The sequence below is a fragment of the Podarcis gaigeae genome (assembly GCF_964106915.1).
Source record: "Podarcis gaigeae genome assembly, chromosome: Z".
In the NCBI taxonomy this organism is placed as follows: Eukaryota; Metazoa; Chordata; class Lepidosauria; order Squamata; family Lacertidae; genus Podarcis; species Podarcis gaigeae.
In genome coordinates, this window is record NC_139691.1 from 38,896,742 (window position 1) to 38,912,877 (window position 16,136).

At 44.7% G+C, this 16,136-nt stretch overlaps 1 protein-coding gene across 3 annotated transcripts in view; it reads right to left on the bottom strand.

Annotated features, from left to right (window-relative positions):
* KLHL4 (kelch like family member 4) overlaps positions 1–16,136 on the bottom strand; it is a 43,047-nt gene that overhangs the window by 1,535 nt on the left and 25,376 nt on the right. For 2 of the 3 annotated variants that reach the window (XR_014560312.1, XM_083722872.1), the window contains exons 3-10: positions 15,291–15,427; positions 14,819–15,015; positions 10,479–10,691; positions 8,684–8,870; positions 5,379–5,603; positions 4,556–4,718; positions 3,425–3,637; positions 915–1,086 (exon numbers count right to left, since the gene is read on the bottom strand). Coding sequence is in view for 2 of the 3 variants with exons in the window: in XM_083722872.1 (XP_083578998.1) it covers positions 915–1,086; positions 3,425–3,637; positions 4,556–4,718; positions 5,379–5,603; positions 8,684–8,870; positions 10,479–10,691; positions 14,819–15,015; positions 15,291–15,427 (1,507 nt within the window). In the remaining variant the exon portion in view is untranslated. The remainder of the gene's footprint in view (positions 1–914; positions 1,087–3,424; positions 3,638–4,555; positions 4,719–5,378; positions 5,604–8,683; positions 8,871–10,478; positions 10,692–14,818; positions 15,016–15,290; positions 15,428–16,136) is intronic. The other variant, XM_083722873.1, reaches the window with a different exon arrangement.

Consider the following 16,136-nt stretch of genomic DNA (forward strand, 5'->3'; position numbering starts at 1 on the left):
CCCTCTAAATACTACGGTCATACCTCATGTTGCGTTAGGTTCATGTTGGGTCTTTTTGGCTTGCGAACACAGCAAACCACACGCGCATACGCAGAAGCGTTCTGCACGCTTCGCACATGCGCAGAACTGCTCTATCGTGCTCCACGCTTGCACAGAAGCACCACTCTAGTTGTGGACTGTTTGGGGTGCAAACGGCACCCTGGAACGGATCGTGTCCACAACTAGAGGTACCACTGTATATTGCTATTGCTAGGGCTATTGTTGGGGTGTATGGGGTGTTAAAGGAGGGGTACTTTTGGGGGAATCCCTGAAAGATGGCCATCCAACATCTGCTTAAAAACTGCTGCTTATCTCTTAATTGCCTTACAGAGTAACATAGACAAAAAGGTAGATCCCTGCCCCAAGACCCTTACAATGTAAACTTTGACAGAGGGGGGGGGAGGAAGACTTGGGCAAAGTAACTAATATGGGAGAAATACAGTTACACACACTAAAGTTCAGTTTCTGTGCAGAGTAAGGACTTGTACCAGAGACTTTACAGAATAATTACACTTGAGATGTCTTGGGAGTCAGGCTTAAGCAGAAGGGGCAGCCAGGGATAATGGGTGTAAACATTTGAGGGAAAGAGAGACCCTGGAGCAGCTGGGGTTGGTACATCTGGAAGAGCAATAGAGACAGGTGGGCATTCCTTGGTTAGTGGCAAGACGGTGTTGTGTAGTGTAGCTGTAAGCAGGCTAGACTCACTCAGCCATGAAGCTCCTCAGATGACCTTTGGCTAGCAACCATCTTCTCGGCATAATTTATCCCACAGGGTTGTTGTGAGAACAAAAAAGGGGAGGTTAGGAGAACTATGTAAAGAAGCTTGAGCTACTTGGAGGGAAAGCGGGATATAAATGCAATAACAAGCAAATTACCTCTATCCATTCATTGTTTTGTGCATCATAAGATTCCACCGTATCCAGGTAGGTTTGTCCATCGTAACCACCCACTGCGTACAACCTGTCTCCAAGAGGACAGATCCCAACAGCATCACGGGGTACGCTCAAAGGTGCTACAGTGGTCCAAGTGTCTGTTTTCGGATCATACCTAGAGTATTTATGTAGATCTTTGCAGTTATTAGTAGAATAGATAAGTAAATAAAATAACTAAGCTTAAATGCCTTCTTCAGAGGGACGCAGGTGGCGCTGTGGGTTAAAGCCTCAGCGCCTAGGACTTGCCGATCGAAAGGTCGGCGGTTCGAATCCCTGTGGCGGGGTGCGCTCCCGCTGCTCGGTCCCAGCGCCTGCCAACCTAGCAGTTCGAAAGCACCTCCGGGTGCAAGTAGATAAATAGGGACCACTTACCAGCGGGAAGGTAAACGGCCACGTGACCCGGAAGTGTCTCCGGACAGCGCTGGCCCCTGGCCTCTTAAGTGAGATGGGCGCACAACCCCAGAGTCTGGCAAGACTGGCCCGTACAGGCAGGGGTACCTTTACCTTTACCTTTAAATGCCTCCTTCAGCTGCAGTACCCCATTGGAAGGGGCCATTTTGGGCGTGGGAAATTGAAGAGGGTGAATTAAATACCCAGTAGCATTCATCCTCATCTCTTATACTACATGCTACTTTCTCTTCCCCCTCCCCACCCCTGCAAAGTTCCTTCTGTTTCTTCCTCTCTAGACAGGACATGTCACATCCCACTTGTGCCCTCACTCTGATCTGGCTTCAGGGTAGAATAATCAGAGTGAAGGCAGGAAAAGGAAGCAACGTTCGCCATCTGGGGAGGAAGGAATCAATGGCATTGGGGCAGTAGGTATACCTAGCAGCAGCAAAGATTAATCAAAGAGAAAACAAAGGCATCCAGATTAACAGGCAGGAGTGACACTGCTTTGGGAAAACTTCCCCCACACCCAGTCCCCCAAATCTGAGCTGGTAAAGGTTCTCAAGACTCCATATTGAGCCACGATGAAGAAATATAATCATGCTTCCTGCAGCCACAAGATGGCACTCTTGACTTATGATCTAGTCCTTTCTTCTTAGTTACAATATAAAATGACTGAGTTGAAGCATACAGCAGCAACAGTGACAGCCAATCACCCATTCTTTTCTCCCTTTCCATTTAGAGGACATCAAGCAAATGTCTCCAGAAAAAGCCAAGCATTTATTGTTATTATTATTATTACTATTTGCTGGATGGCTATAATAATTCATAGAAATGTTTTAGTCTGTGCACGCTTTAAGGAATTTTAGGTATCAGCAAGCTGCCTTTTGAAGAAATTGATGGATTCTTAGTATAGAAGCCTTTTGCAGTTTAATAAATCAAAGCTACCATTCATTGTTAGATGGAAAGTGTGCATACAGCATACATTTGGAATTAAGAGAAGCAGCATTTGCTTCAGATAAATCAGGGGTGGGAAACCTCAGGCCCAAATTCAGACCTCCAAGCCTCTCTGCCTGTGCCTCAGGACTTCTCCCCTATCTGCCACTGACTCTGTTTTGCATCCTCCTTGAGTGTTTTTGCCTGCCTTGAATATGTCCTTGAATACGGATCATGCTTCTCGCTACCATAGAAGGAAAATAAAGAAGAGTGTGTGCATGTGTGTAGGACCTAGCCTGTATAAATGTCGATTTTATATGCATTGTTGCTTATGGTCCTCAGAGCCGTCTTTCCTATTGGGTTTACTGGCACGTTGCACCAGGGCGCTGGTCTCTCAGGGGCATCCCAGTGAGTGGGGGAGCTGCATGGCTTTGCTGGCAGCCTCCCCTTTCCCTCCACGGCTGCCAGCTGTGCCCTGTCAACCATATGGCTGGCAGGCATGCAGCTTGCCTCCCAAGCCTCCACAGTGGAGAGTGATCCCCACAGAGGCTTGGTAAAAGGTTGACAACTCTGGGAAAGGGGGGGCGCTGGAGGGATCTTTGCACCACGGCGCTGGGTATGCTTAAGACGGCCCTGATCTGGATATGCTTAATACGGCCCTGCCAACATATGTGGCTTCCAGAAAGTTCCACACCTCCAATAAGAATCTATAAATTTACAAAGCGGCACACAGGTACAATACGATCACTTCCCTAATTTTAACTTTCATTCTTTGGGAGGCCCTCCAACTGCATCCCTAATTTTCTAAATTATTTTCTCTGGCGAATAAATGCAGCATGTTGTTCAAACCTAAAACATCTGTTTCGATGCACAAAGGAAGATTTCAATCATTTAATTCCTTTATGCGGTGTGGCATAATGGTTACAGCATGAGACGGTGACCAGACCCCCACCTGGGCATGAACCTCACTGGGGTGACGTTGAACCAGTCACCTTCTCTCATCCTGAACTACCTCATAGGGTTGTTGTGGGGATAACGTTGGAGTTGGGGAATATTTTATGTCACCTTGACCTCCTTGAAGAAAAGGAGGTTTATATACATGCAGTAACAATTTTTAAAAACGCCCCTACCTTTCTACGCAGTCCGAAAGCCGAGAACAGTGATTCGAAGCAGGAGCATCATGACCACCCACGGCATAGAGAAACCCGTTGTAGGTTGCAACACCAACCCCTCCACGCCGCTTTGACATGGATGCGCACATGCTCCACTTGTTTGTGTGGGGGTCAAAGCACTCCATGGATTTCAAGCAGGAGCTGCCGTCTCGCCCGCCAACAGCATACAGCCTATAACAGCAGGATAAGCAAGACATGAAGGAATCTTGTCTAATTGCCCAGATTTTGGAGGAAGGACGCAGGAAGCATGCCACCGGTTCATCTTGCTCTACAACAACGATGTAGAATATGTGGCCCTCCAGATGTTGTTGAACTCCCATCAGGTGTTGCCAGCATGGCCAGTGCTTAAGGGTGATTGGGGGGGATGCAGTACAACAACATCCAAAAGGCCAAAGGTTCTCCATCTCTGGTCTACATTGACTGGCAGTGTCTCTTCAGGGTTAATCATAGAATCATAGTAGAGCTGGAAGCATAGCTGTCAACTTTCAGATTTGGAAATAAGAGATCAGCAGCTTCAAAAATAAGGGATCAGTAGCCTCACCTGTCCCTGGGGAGCCTTAAAAATAAGGGATCAGCAGCCTCACCTGTCCCAGGGACAGTCTACGGGATATCTAACTGTTAAGTTGTGGGTGAACATATCAGACGACACAGCGATTCTTCAGACAGCTCTTGTTTATTCACAGGCCAGGACATAACTGAACTGAAGGGTTCAGTCAGCCTGCTTATATAGAGCTCCAGTACAACGTAACTGTAACAATTTTCTAAAACTATCCAATCACTGAACATCACTTTCGATCCCTTATTTGCATAACTATCTACAGTATCCCCCTGCTTGCCCAGGGTGAGAACTTCAGTACATAACACTAACAATCCGAGATAGCAGCGGGAAGCAGCGGGAAACGGCGCTGGAATAAGGGAATTTCCCGCAAAAAAGGGAAAGGTTGACAGCTATGGTTGGAAGAGACACTGAGGGTCATCTTGTTTGACCCCCAAAATGCAGCTATCCCATACAGGGATCAAACCTGTAACCTTAGCATTATCAGCCCCATGGTCTAATCAATTGAGCTTATCTCTGAGTGTTGTACATACTTGCTGTTCAGTGCTGCAACCCCCACAGTGCTCCTTGGTGTTGCCATGCTAGCGACGTAATTCCACTGCCGGGCCTGAGGGTCCCATCTTTCCACTGTGTTGAGGTAACTCCATCCATCGTGGCCTCCCACCGCATACATTGGCCCTTCAAGCATTGCTACACCTTTGGATGAAAATCAGAGTTGGGAGGAAAGTAGTAGATATTAATGTAGAGGCACATCTGTTTAATTACGTATTCGTGTTCCCCACCTACACCCCGCCATCCACCCAGTAGAGCCATATGGTGGATAACTGGCATAACAGTCACACAACAAAACACAACACTGAAATTCATGCAACAATACAGGACAAGGAATCTCTGGGGCTGTGAACAGCCTGTGAAGCTTCATGGCTATGGAGTAGGGATGGGTGGAATGGTCTTCACTTAGCTACCATGTCTGTTTCATACAGTGCATTCCATCCCATTTTTAACTCTGTGTGTGTACTCAAAACATTCTCTTTGTAATAATTGCAGTGAAGAGGAGGGCTGGGAAAGCCCAGTAACACACGTAGTTCTGACTTCCACCAACGCTGGATCCAAGTTGTTGTGTTTGAGCTATGATAGGAAAGCTCTTACTGTGATCATTGAATCACAGTGGTCCATTCACACATGCATCTAATGTCAAGGGATGGCTAGGAATACATAGACCTGTTCTCAAGGTATGAGTAGACCTGTTCTCAGTTAGAGGTCTCTGGAGAGTCATTGCACGGCAAGTGCATGTTTAATGTGTGACAAACTGTCATTGCCAGTTTAAGTAGAAGATAGTTTTGCAAGTGCTCTTACCTAAACCATGCCTGTGGGTTGACATTGGGGGCATCACAGTCCAGGCTTTGGTTACTGGATTGAAACATTCGACTGTATTGGATGTTTTCAGGCCATCTCTTCCTCCTACAATGTACAGCTTGTTGTCAATCACAGCAACCCCGAACTGTAACCGCCTTCCATTCATGGTTCCAATTTGGATCCAGCTGTTTGTCCTCAAGTCGTATTTCTCAATGGTGGTAGTGCCTGTTGAAAATATATGAATAGTGAATTTGAAGGAGAATCTTACAGAATAGTGGTGGCAATGGAATATTCATGAACATTCAGTGATATGACTGACACTGTTTGGAGATAATGAGCAGCCAATTTTAACCACTTATATAACTGAGATATCTTGAGAATTTGTACGTGGAAAGTATTTGTGCTTGAAATACATGGAAGTGCAAGGCACCATTAAATATTTGATGGTTAAGAAGTTTTTTTAGAGTTCGCTTCAAGGATAGGAACTGGTCAAAATTCTAAAATGATGGTGTGGCGATGTGTACCAGTGACAAGTAACAGAGTGTGGAAAATGAACTACATGCATGCAGAAATAGGCTGGAAAAGTAGAGTGGCAAACACCCAAGACTTGTACCCTGTAGCTAGGGGTATATTCACAGACTGAGTGGTGCATGATGTTTTTTAATCTTTTTGTAAAGGGATAAAAAAAAGAGAGAGAGAGCAGGATCAGGCCAACCAGATGTCTATGTGAAGCCCACAAGCTAGGCCTGAGAACAGCAGCCATCACAACTAGTAGGGACTGATATTCTTATCTTCCTGCATTTCTCTTTTAAATCCACCCTAGTTGGTGGCAATTCCATTGTTTAACAGTGTAAAGAAGTATTTTCTTTTGTCTTCCAACATTCAGCTTCATTGAGTGTCCCTGAATTCTGGGGTTATGAGAAAGGGACAAAAAACTTTACTCTGTCCACTTTCCCTGACATCCATAATTTTACCGACTTCTATAATTTCATCTCTTACCTGCCTTTTCTCTAAACTAAAATGCCCCAGAAGTTGTAACCTTTCCTCAGAGGGAAGTTGCACCAATTCCTTGATGGTTTCGGTTGCCCTTTTCTGAACCTTTTCCAGCTCTACAATATCCTTTCTGAAGCGAGGCAACCAGTGTTGCTATTTTCAACTGTGAAATTCCAATTAATTCTAATTCATTCCACTCCTGTCCATTCAATTCTAAAGGTCAGCCACTAAAGCAAAGATCTTAAGGCTCGGACTTCAGCTTCAATCTCCTATGTGTCCATTATGATTGCACAAGAAACACAATGCAATCCAAACCATTTTCTCCCCTTCATCCTGAGGATCTAAAGTGCTGTGCTTTTTTCCTCTCTCTTTTTTTACCTTGGGAGCAGTGTGAGCAACTGTATCTGAATAATGTTAATATTCATTCCATATAACGAAATGTAATATGGTGGCAAGACGGCGTGTTTGAAATTAGTTCAAACATCCAATCTTGCTAGCAATTTCTGCAGTAGCAAGTAACACTACAATCTCTTTGAATAATTGCTTTTCTGTGGGTTGTATGCTGTGGGGGTAAGGTTACAGTTTCTGCAGGTAGCAGTGGAATATAAACCTATTTGTTCGCTTTTTTTAAAAAAAAAAGTGTGGCACTTTAAAAGTGGCAGATGGAATCAGATAGGCTTTGGTTTATAGGTGAATTGCCTTATCTTCCAGAGCTTACACCTGCATTCCCTGTTGAGGATTCAAAATACTGTATGCAGAATTAGCAATACCTGGTGGAGGGGGCACAGGGTCATAGCTTGGCAATGCCAACAGGTGCAAGGTGTGATTTGGGGCAGGGCTTTATTGTGGCTCCCCAGTTCTGTGGAGCATCATTCTTGTCAAGATCCAACAGGTACCAGCTATCTGCACTTTCCAGAAACAATTTAAGACCATCTTGCTCTGATGGGCTTTCCCATCTGGATGAATGGGTCTTTACCATGAGTGTCTACTTTGTATGTTTTTGTATTTTTATCTGTTTTAAAATATATTTGGTGTAAATTGCTTTGAGACAGTTGTTTATAAGGATATTAATAAATCAATAGTAATAATAATGTAAAGGTAGATTAGTAAACACAGGAAGTTGCCTTTTAATTAAGGTGGGGTGGTTGGTGGTGATGGCGATTATATTAAATTATGGGCGTTCCACACACATTATGTCTCAAGGCAGTGTACAAAATGCAATAAAATACAAAATAAGCATACTTCCAGCTGGGAAACAAAAATGTCTTCAGCTGTTTTCCAAAGTGCAGATAGTGGTCAACTGTTATATCTCAATAGGAGTGATGTTCTACAGAGTATCTTTGAAACCTGAAGGAGAAGCTCCCCCACAGACCACAGTGGCCTGCTGAGTATATAATGGATACGCTGGTCCCTCAAGTCACCTGGTCCTGAGTTGTAGAGAGTCTTTTATGATAGTAACAACACCTTGAACCTGACCCAGTAGCAGATTGCCAGTGGTAGTTTGCCCTCACAAGCAACCTAGTCACCAGGTTTTGCACCAGCTGTAGCCTGCGGAGCCACTCCAAGGGTAGTCCCGCATAGAGCACATTGCAGTAATCCAACTTTGCGTGGACAACTGTGGTCAAGCTATCCCGATCCAGGAATGCCCATAGCTGTCTTCCTAGCTGAAGCTGGTGAAAGAAGATGCAAGAGGGCAGGACTCCTCTCGTAGTTGTGTAGAAGAGGTCACTACACTTGCTAAAATTCCCTTTCCTACACAGCTATTTAAATACAGGAGCCCTGACCTCTTTTGCATCTGCCCATCCTAGTCTGAATTGAGCTCCATATTCCAAGCCCAGTACTCTTTTCACCATCCCATTTTGCCTGTGATGTGAAAATGTACTTGGAATTGTATAGGCAGTGCCTGGTAGCCTCTCAAAAGGCAAAGGAATTGTGGACTGAGCGATCTAGTAGTCAGAGCACAGCTTGCTAATATCGATTGCTGTAGTTCATCTAAACTGTTGCCACAGTTGTGCTCATCCTCATCAATAATCTCCAGTGGCCAATGATGGTTGGAGTCCAACATCTGGAGAGACCCAGATTCCCTATCCTGGCTTTGTATCAGGAGTAGCCAGTGGGTACCTGCCAGATGTTTTGGGCTATAACTGTCATCATCTCCAGTCAGCATAATAAATGATTAGGGATAGTGGGAGTTGTAGTCCAAAACATCAGGAGAATAGCATGTTGGCTACCCCATCCTTACATCCTTACATGCTAACTACATTTATTGTGAACTAAGTTTTCATAGGCCAGAGGTCACTTTGTCAGTTTACCTTTGGTGGCATCCATACCCCCCACAGCATAGAGAGAGCCCACGGTGGACTTCCTAGGCTTAGTACGAGGACTCTGCATCATAGACCTCCTTTCTGGTAGCAGGTGATACTTCATTGCTTCCATGAGAAGTTTCTGGCACTCAAGGTCATCAGTGAACATGGGGCTGTTTTCCAGATCTGCTAATAGCTGAGACATACAAAGTCTTGGTGTTCATATTGATGTAATCAAAAGGTCATTTCTATATATATCAGCCAAGTCTTTCTCCAGATGTTATGGGCCACAGGGCATCATAATAATTAGTGGGGACCCTGAGACAGCCATTGGAAATCCTCCTCGTGTCTGGTGTTGCTGCTACTGATCCTTCTCCTCTTCCACACCTGGAGCTGGCTATGGGAGGAGAGAGTTGGCAAGTGGGCCAACAGGACCCAGGATTCAGGTTGCATGGGCTTCTGTGCATATTAGTTTGCACACACAAGACTAAACAAAATGTTGGAATTCAACTGCAATTTTGGGGAATGAAGTTGGCAGGTCAGCAGTGAACTTACCTACTGGTGCATGAACTTCAGTAGATGCCTAACCATGCTGACTCCTGGCTTGGGGAACTGCTGTCAAGCTTCCTAAATCAAATCCCACTCCCTATCATCCTCAACCTTCTTGTCATAGCTTGGAAGATTGTTTCCCATCTCTTATCCCCAGAATTTGACCTCCTCAGTGCATTACCAAAGCACTTCTCCATGGTCTGATGATCCTATGATACTATTGGGATGTCTGGATGGGGGAATTATAGGAAACAATTCCACTCACAGTTTCTCACACAAGCACAGCCTGGTCTCCAATGGGAGGTGCCATGTGATTTACCACCAGACCTGGCCAGCTTCTGCTCTCTGATGCCTCCAGCTTTGGCTCCAACCTAAGTGCCAAGATTGCTGACATATCCCTATTGTCTTCTAATGAAAGGAGTACAGTCCCATAGTCATCCTTCCAACATTAAATTAAACTAATTGCCAGCAGAAGGTTTTTACTAGGTGAAAGCAATACCAAAGGTAAAAACATGGCTATTCACCCAACTCTTTTGATAGAATGGTGCCCTTACTTGGCTGATATAACAAATAGGTCAGCTTCAGTTATTATCCACATTTCCACATCAGATTGTGAGGGGCTCATCAACATTTTATTGAAAATGTATTCCAATATACACGTTTTTATACTTTTCTACATCCCCCCAATCCTTACATTTTGCAAAGCAATTTTCCCTAATACAGTGCATTTTTTAACAAAAATCTATATATGCATTTGAAATATACATGAGTATATGAATTTTTGCACATTACTTGGCTGGAGACCTTCATTGCAAAATTCATGCAAGTCTGAATTTCAAATATGGTTGTGTTTCAGTTTACACGCTGTTTCAGAAAATGCAGATTAGGTAGGCTTCACATTCCTGAATGTCATCTGAATCAAATTTCTCACTCAGTCCTAGTTGTTAGTGTAGGGTTTGATTTTCACATTAGGTGAATTTCAATGAAATATTATTTGAAATCTGATTGCTCGCTCCAGGATTGTGTGACCAATAAAGAGTAGGTTCAAAATGGTTTAAACAAAATAAAAATTAATAACAGTCATAACAACAGGAGGTTTGGAGCTGAAAACAGTATCACAAAATCTAGGGAAGCACAAAATCAGCAGGATAATGATGTCTCAAGCCGCACATTTACCCTGGAGGTGTGGATCAGGTCAGTGTGCATAAGGATTCATAGAAATCAAATCTCTCAGGCATTCTATCCAGAGGCCTACCTGTGGGGACAGCAAAGGCAATCGGATATAGGAGAGAAGCATTCCGAGCTCCCGCTGCCTGGGTTGCAAGTCGTGCCGAACCCACAACATCAATGCCTTGAATATGGATTCTTCATCTGGGACGTTGATGTCATCGCTTGACAGGAGTTTAGCAATTTCACCGGCAGGCAGCAAGAGAAATTCCTGGTTCTTTATTACCTCAGTGAAGTGTTCCTAATGAAAGGAGTAAAACACAACTTAGCATGGCATCTGCATTTTACATATTTGTTCATTCACAGAATCATAGAATTGTAGAGCTGGAAGGGGACACTGAACACCATCTAGCCCAACCCCCAAGAATTTCATTCATACTGCCTTTTATCCCGTATGAGCCTAGAGGCCCAGAGAGGATAGTATTGCAATTACAAGTAGCCTACTTTTCTTTCTTCTAACTCTAGTGTCAGGGCATGGTTGGACGCTGGGGAGTGGTGGCTGGATACTGAAGAGTGGGCGTCAGGAGAAGGAGGGTTGGAGACTGACTTGGAAGAAGGGGTCAGTGATCTGAGGGAGTCTGTAACAGCCAAGAGATTGAGAGTCAGAGGCAGGAGAAGATGCAGGATTGGAGGGTGAAGAACAGGTGCAGATGCAGGAGGAGGGAGAGAGACGTCCAGCTGACATAGAGTCAAGGGCTTCCTCACCTCCTCCTCCTGCCCTCCCCTCTCCTACTTCACTCTCTCCCAAAACCAGAAGAGGACTGAAGTGGGAGGAGCAGAAGCAGATTATATGCAGGTGGAGTCTTCGCCTGCTTGCCTGCAGCTCTAGTGGGGAAGATACTTAAGCTGAGATTGGGACAAGGCCTCTCTGTTGTGGCTAATGCCTCATTGGGTGCACACCTAGGAGGAGCTGAGAGACACAGGGCTGTCTTCGCCTAACATATAAGGGTACTTTTGACAATAAAGAGATAACTCATCACTCCATAGCTTCCTTGCCTAATCCCAACAAAGTCTCTAGAGAAATATGCTTCAGCTGGAGTTCTGAGCTCCGGATGCAATATTTTTGCTAACATTTCTAGGATAAAGTAGGAGTGCAGCATTTCATTAATCAGTTATATGAACTGATTAAAAACTATGCAGAATTAATCTCTACTCAGATGTGATGAGCTTCAGAAATACCACAAGCTGTTTATAGTACAGCGGAACCTCAGATTGCAGACGTAATCCATGATGGAGGCATGTCCGCAACCTGCAGCGTTCACATCCTGAAGCTCTGCGTCTGCGCAGGCACCGCCGCGATTTGGTGCTTCTGCACATGCGCGAGCGGCGAAACACGGAAGTAACCCGTTATGGTACTTCCAGGTTTCCTGCAGTCCACAACCCAAAAACACGTAACCTGAAGCATCCGTAACATGAGGTATGACTGTAAGCAGTTTTTTGCTTGTCAAAGCAAGTTTCCCAGGTAGGAGACTGTTAATAGTTCACATCAGTCACAACAAATCTAAAATAATAATGATCTTTTCTCACATCACTTTTTAGAGGCTGCTTCTTATATCCATTGAGTGTTTATTGCTGGGAGTCACTCTCCTCATTCTCAAGCCTGTTGACAATGATGAGCTAGATGGAATCATGGCAGTGTTTGCCCATTGGGCCTGGTAGGGTGGAAGATAGTAGGTAGAACCATCGCCAACAACAGAGACAACTAATTCTTTCTCTGCCCCCATTTTCCTCCTCCCTGCTGAGTTCTACAAGGGCAGCACTGAAACTATGGAGGGGAGATCCAGCGGTCTATGCCAATCCCCGGGGAAATAGGGAAGTAGGGAAATAAGTGGGGGCTGGCTGAGGGCAGACCGAGGTTGGTGGGGCATTTCTCCATTTGCCCTAATGGCCCAGCATTCACTTAATTCCTGGTGTATCTAGAGCAGACTTCCTCAACCTTGGCCCTCCAGATGTTTTTGGCCTACAACTCCCATGATCCCTAGCTAGCAGGACCAGTGGTCAGGGATGGTGGGAATTATAGTCTCAAAACATCTGGAGGGCCAAGGTTGAGGAAGCCTGATCTAAGGTAAGCACCTTCCTGGTTCTCTACAAGTGAAGGTGTGAGGACTCAGCTGCCCCCCTCCCCAAGAGCAGAGGGCCTACAACCCATCCAGAAATCTAAGCAGCCAGTGCCTTGCACACCTTAATACCACTACCATGGGTCATAAAAATTCAGCAGCAGCGTGTACACTCCAGTTTAACTCATCTTGGTGGCTTCAAAAACCATGGAAATTCTCTTATTTTGCTTCACAGGGATTTAAGCTGCTTTTGAATCAAACAGCAACTTGGGCTGAGCTTGTGCCCAGCCTCACATCACTTTCATTTCACATTCAGACCCAGGAATTGCTGCTCTTTGTGCATTTGAAGAGGTTCTCTTAACTCTTCCCCTCTGCAATATTTATACCTAGATTTTATTTCACAGCAGGCTTCCTCTTTCTCACCTCATGTCTCAATTGTTCCTTCCTCTGCTTTGAATCACTGGGGTATGGGCAACAGTGTATATGCTCTTCTCTGCTCCTCAGATTATAGATATTTTTCACATATCCGCTTGTTCCAGCTCCCGATCACACCCAGTCATTTGCTCCCTTTCTGAAAAGCACCACTGTGTTTTCCTTGCCACCAAAGGCATCAAACCCCACCCACAGCTAATGTGCTCTTTGGGGAGCCGCTGTCTTTATTGACAGTTGAAAGAGGATTCTAGCCTTCGTTTGCCCTATCATCTTGAAACAGGAGGAAGGGGAGAAGGCATCCTTTTGCTCTTTGAAAAAAGATGAAATGTAGAAGTGAAGAGGCTTGAATGGTTTTAATCGGTGCATCTAATCGATTAGCTCAGTTGCAAATTAAAAAAACCTCTTCAGATTAAATTGAGTCAGGCAGATGGGCTCTTATACCAAGCCCTTTCCATCACGACCTGAGGTCGTGCCAATTCTGATGAGACCTAGGGAGCTACAAATGCATAACAGCCAACTTTTTCAGAAAAAAACTGGGGTGTGAATCTTCCTGGACGAGTCACGTGAACCGCGCTGGAATCTCCCCCTGAAAAAAACACTTTTTCAGGGTGCAATCTCACACACACATTTTGGGATGCCGCACAAGATTGCAGCCCCAAACAAAATGCTTTTTCTCCAGTGTGAGTGTTGTGCAAGAACTCGCAAGATCATGGCACCCAAAATGGCAACTGTGGTCTTGCATGAAAAAACGGGATTTCCCTTTTTTTTTCAGGACACTTGGCGGGTATGCAAATGCAGTGAGTGTGATGGAAGAGTGGACTGTACCTCTTTAGGAAGCATGCGGGGCAGGGAGAAGAAGCTATTTTGTAAAGATTCCTTCAACCCTCCCTTCAAATAGGCATCAGACACATCAGGGATATGAGCTCCAGCCCAATGCTTGCTGTGCTGGTTTTCTAACTGCAGAGTGCTTGGGGTTCTTGTTATTGTTGAATATATGTCAGTTTTCAGATACAGTATTCCCCTAGCGCTTGCTGATTGAAATGGCAGGGTCCATTTTCCGTTGATCAGTCTTTGGGGCAGTTGGGTTGGGATTGAGCAGAAGGCCTACATAAGGATTACCTGTTGTGAGGTTGGATGATTTAGGAATATTGGAAGCTGCCTTATACAAAGTCAGATACCAAGAGTCCATCTGGTAGCTGCTTAGCATCAGCTCTCTAAGATTTCAGCCCCACCTGGAAAAGTTGGAAAATGAACTGGGGAACTCTTGCAGGCAAAGCAGGTGAGCTATGGCCCTTCCTCTCATTTCAAATTGGAGGCAGGGGGAATTGAGTGTTTGCTTCTTCATTTTCTCACCTGGGGGGGTAGCTCTTTTTAGATTGCAAATGTACAGTCATACCTCATGTTACAGACGCTTCAGGTTGCATGTTTTCAGGTTGCGTCCCACGGCGACCCGGAAGTACCAGAAAGGGTTACTTCCGGGTTTCACCGCTCGAGCATGTGCAGAAGTGCTAGATTGTGTTTGCGTATGCACCAAATCATGCCGCGCACCTGTGCAGATACGGTGCTTCAGGTTGCGCTTTTTCAGGTTGCGAAGGGGCCTCCGGAACAGATCCCATTCACAAGCAGAGGTACTACTGTATACTATTTTACATACTTTAAAAAGTGGTGAGCAAGCCTTGCTCTGCTTACAGGCCATGTCACTCATTCTGCTGAGCTGGGCCCTGGATATGTGCTGCAAAGTTTTACCTTGATGGTGCCCCGTACAGATTCCTTGGGCATTTAATCTTGTTGTAGCCATTTGCAACCACAACTTGCCAGTTCCTCTCTAGCTTTAACCTCCCAGCAGTTAGTTCCAGGAAACTTGTTCCTTTGACCTCACCATAGTGTACACGTGCGCCACCCGCAGGAGTTCTGTGCACCCCTGAGCATCTCCGAAGGACCGAATCCCTAAACAGTTTGATGGATGGAGCTGCTTCACGAGAAAGTTGCAGCAGACTTCAATGACTTGTGAGAGCTGAAGAAGGCAAGCAGCAGCCAGCAAGCTTTCAATTGTTTCTTCTTTGAGTTCCAAGACACCTGTGTGGTTTAATATTTTCAGAGAGAGAGAGAGAGAGAGAGAGAGAGAGAGAGAGAGAGAGGGAGAGGTGCATGAAAATGGATTGTTCTTTTTTGTGGGGGAAACTCAAAGAAAGTGTTCTTGTGACTGCACAAGATATTAGACTTGTTCGCACAACACGATGAGCACAGGCACAAGCTGCCTCCAAATACGCACAACTGTTTGTGTGAAAGAGCATAATACAGTTTGTTGATTTGGAAACCGCTGTGCATAAGAGAGTTGGCAGGGAATTTACCTGTGTATGCATAGTGCACAAGGTCTTTCAGTGCGTCGGGGTCCACTCCTTCCATTTTTATTTCTTCCTGTTTTGCTTCACGGACATCGTTGGTAAACATTGCAGCAAAATAGTCAGACACAGCACTCAGAACCAACCTGGGAAGAGAAGGTAAGGATCTGTGTCAGCTCTTTATCTTGATGGAAGCATCAACCTTCCTCGCTGCGTTGGTTTTGTTTTGCTTTTTGCCTGGGTTGCTCTAAATGATGCATTGTGTGCACACGGAATAACATATTTTATTTTATTTTGGCCTATGACTAGAATGTCACACATCTGTGCAGTGAAGAGAATAAGGTGATTAAATAATTTAATATTCTCTTGGAGAGTTTTTTCTCTTCCCTGGGCAAATTAAATCCCCCCTCACTGGCTTGATACACTGACAGTGCATGTCTCTGCACGTCTACTTAGAAGGAAGTATCATTGTTTTCAGGGGAACTTACACCCAGGTGTGAATAGGGGAGAAATTCAATTCAGTTTGCATTTTACCTAATTTGAACTTTCTGGAACAATGTGCAGACTGAAACACAGCTATCCTTTGAAATTTGCACCTCTCTGAATCTTGTAAAGTAGTTCTCAAGCCACAAAATGTGTACAAAAAAATCCATATACTGGGTTAAATAGTGTGCATATAACTGCATATGTAATGGAAAACAGCATTCAAAAATGCATTATATTAGGGGAAATTATATTAGACAAAATTGCACATAAAAATTATTGTTATTATTAATTTATTATTTATACCCCACCCATCTGGCTGGGTTTCCGCAGCTACTCTGGGCGGCTTCCAACAGAATATTAAAATACAAT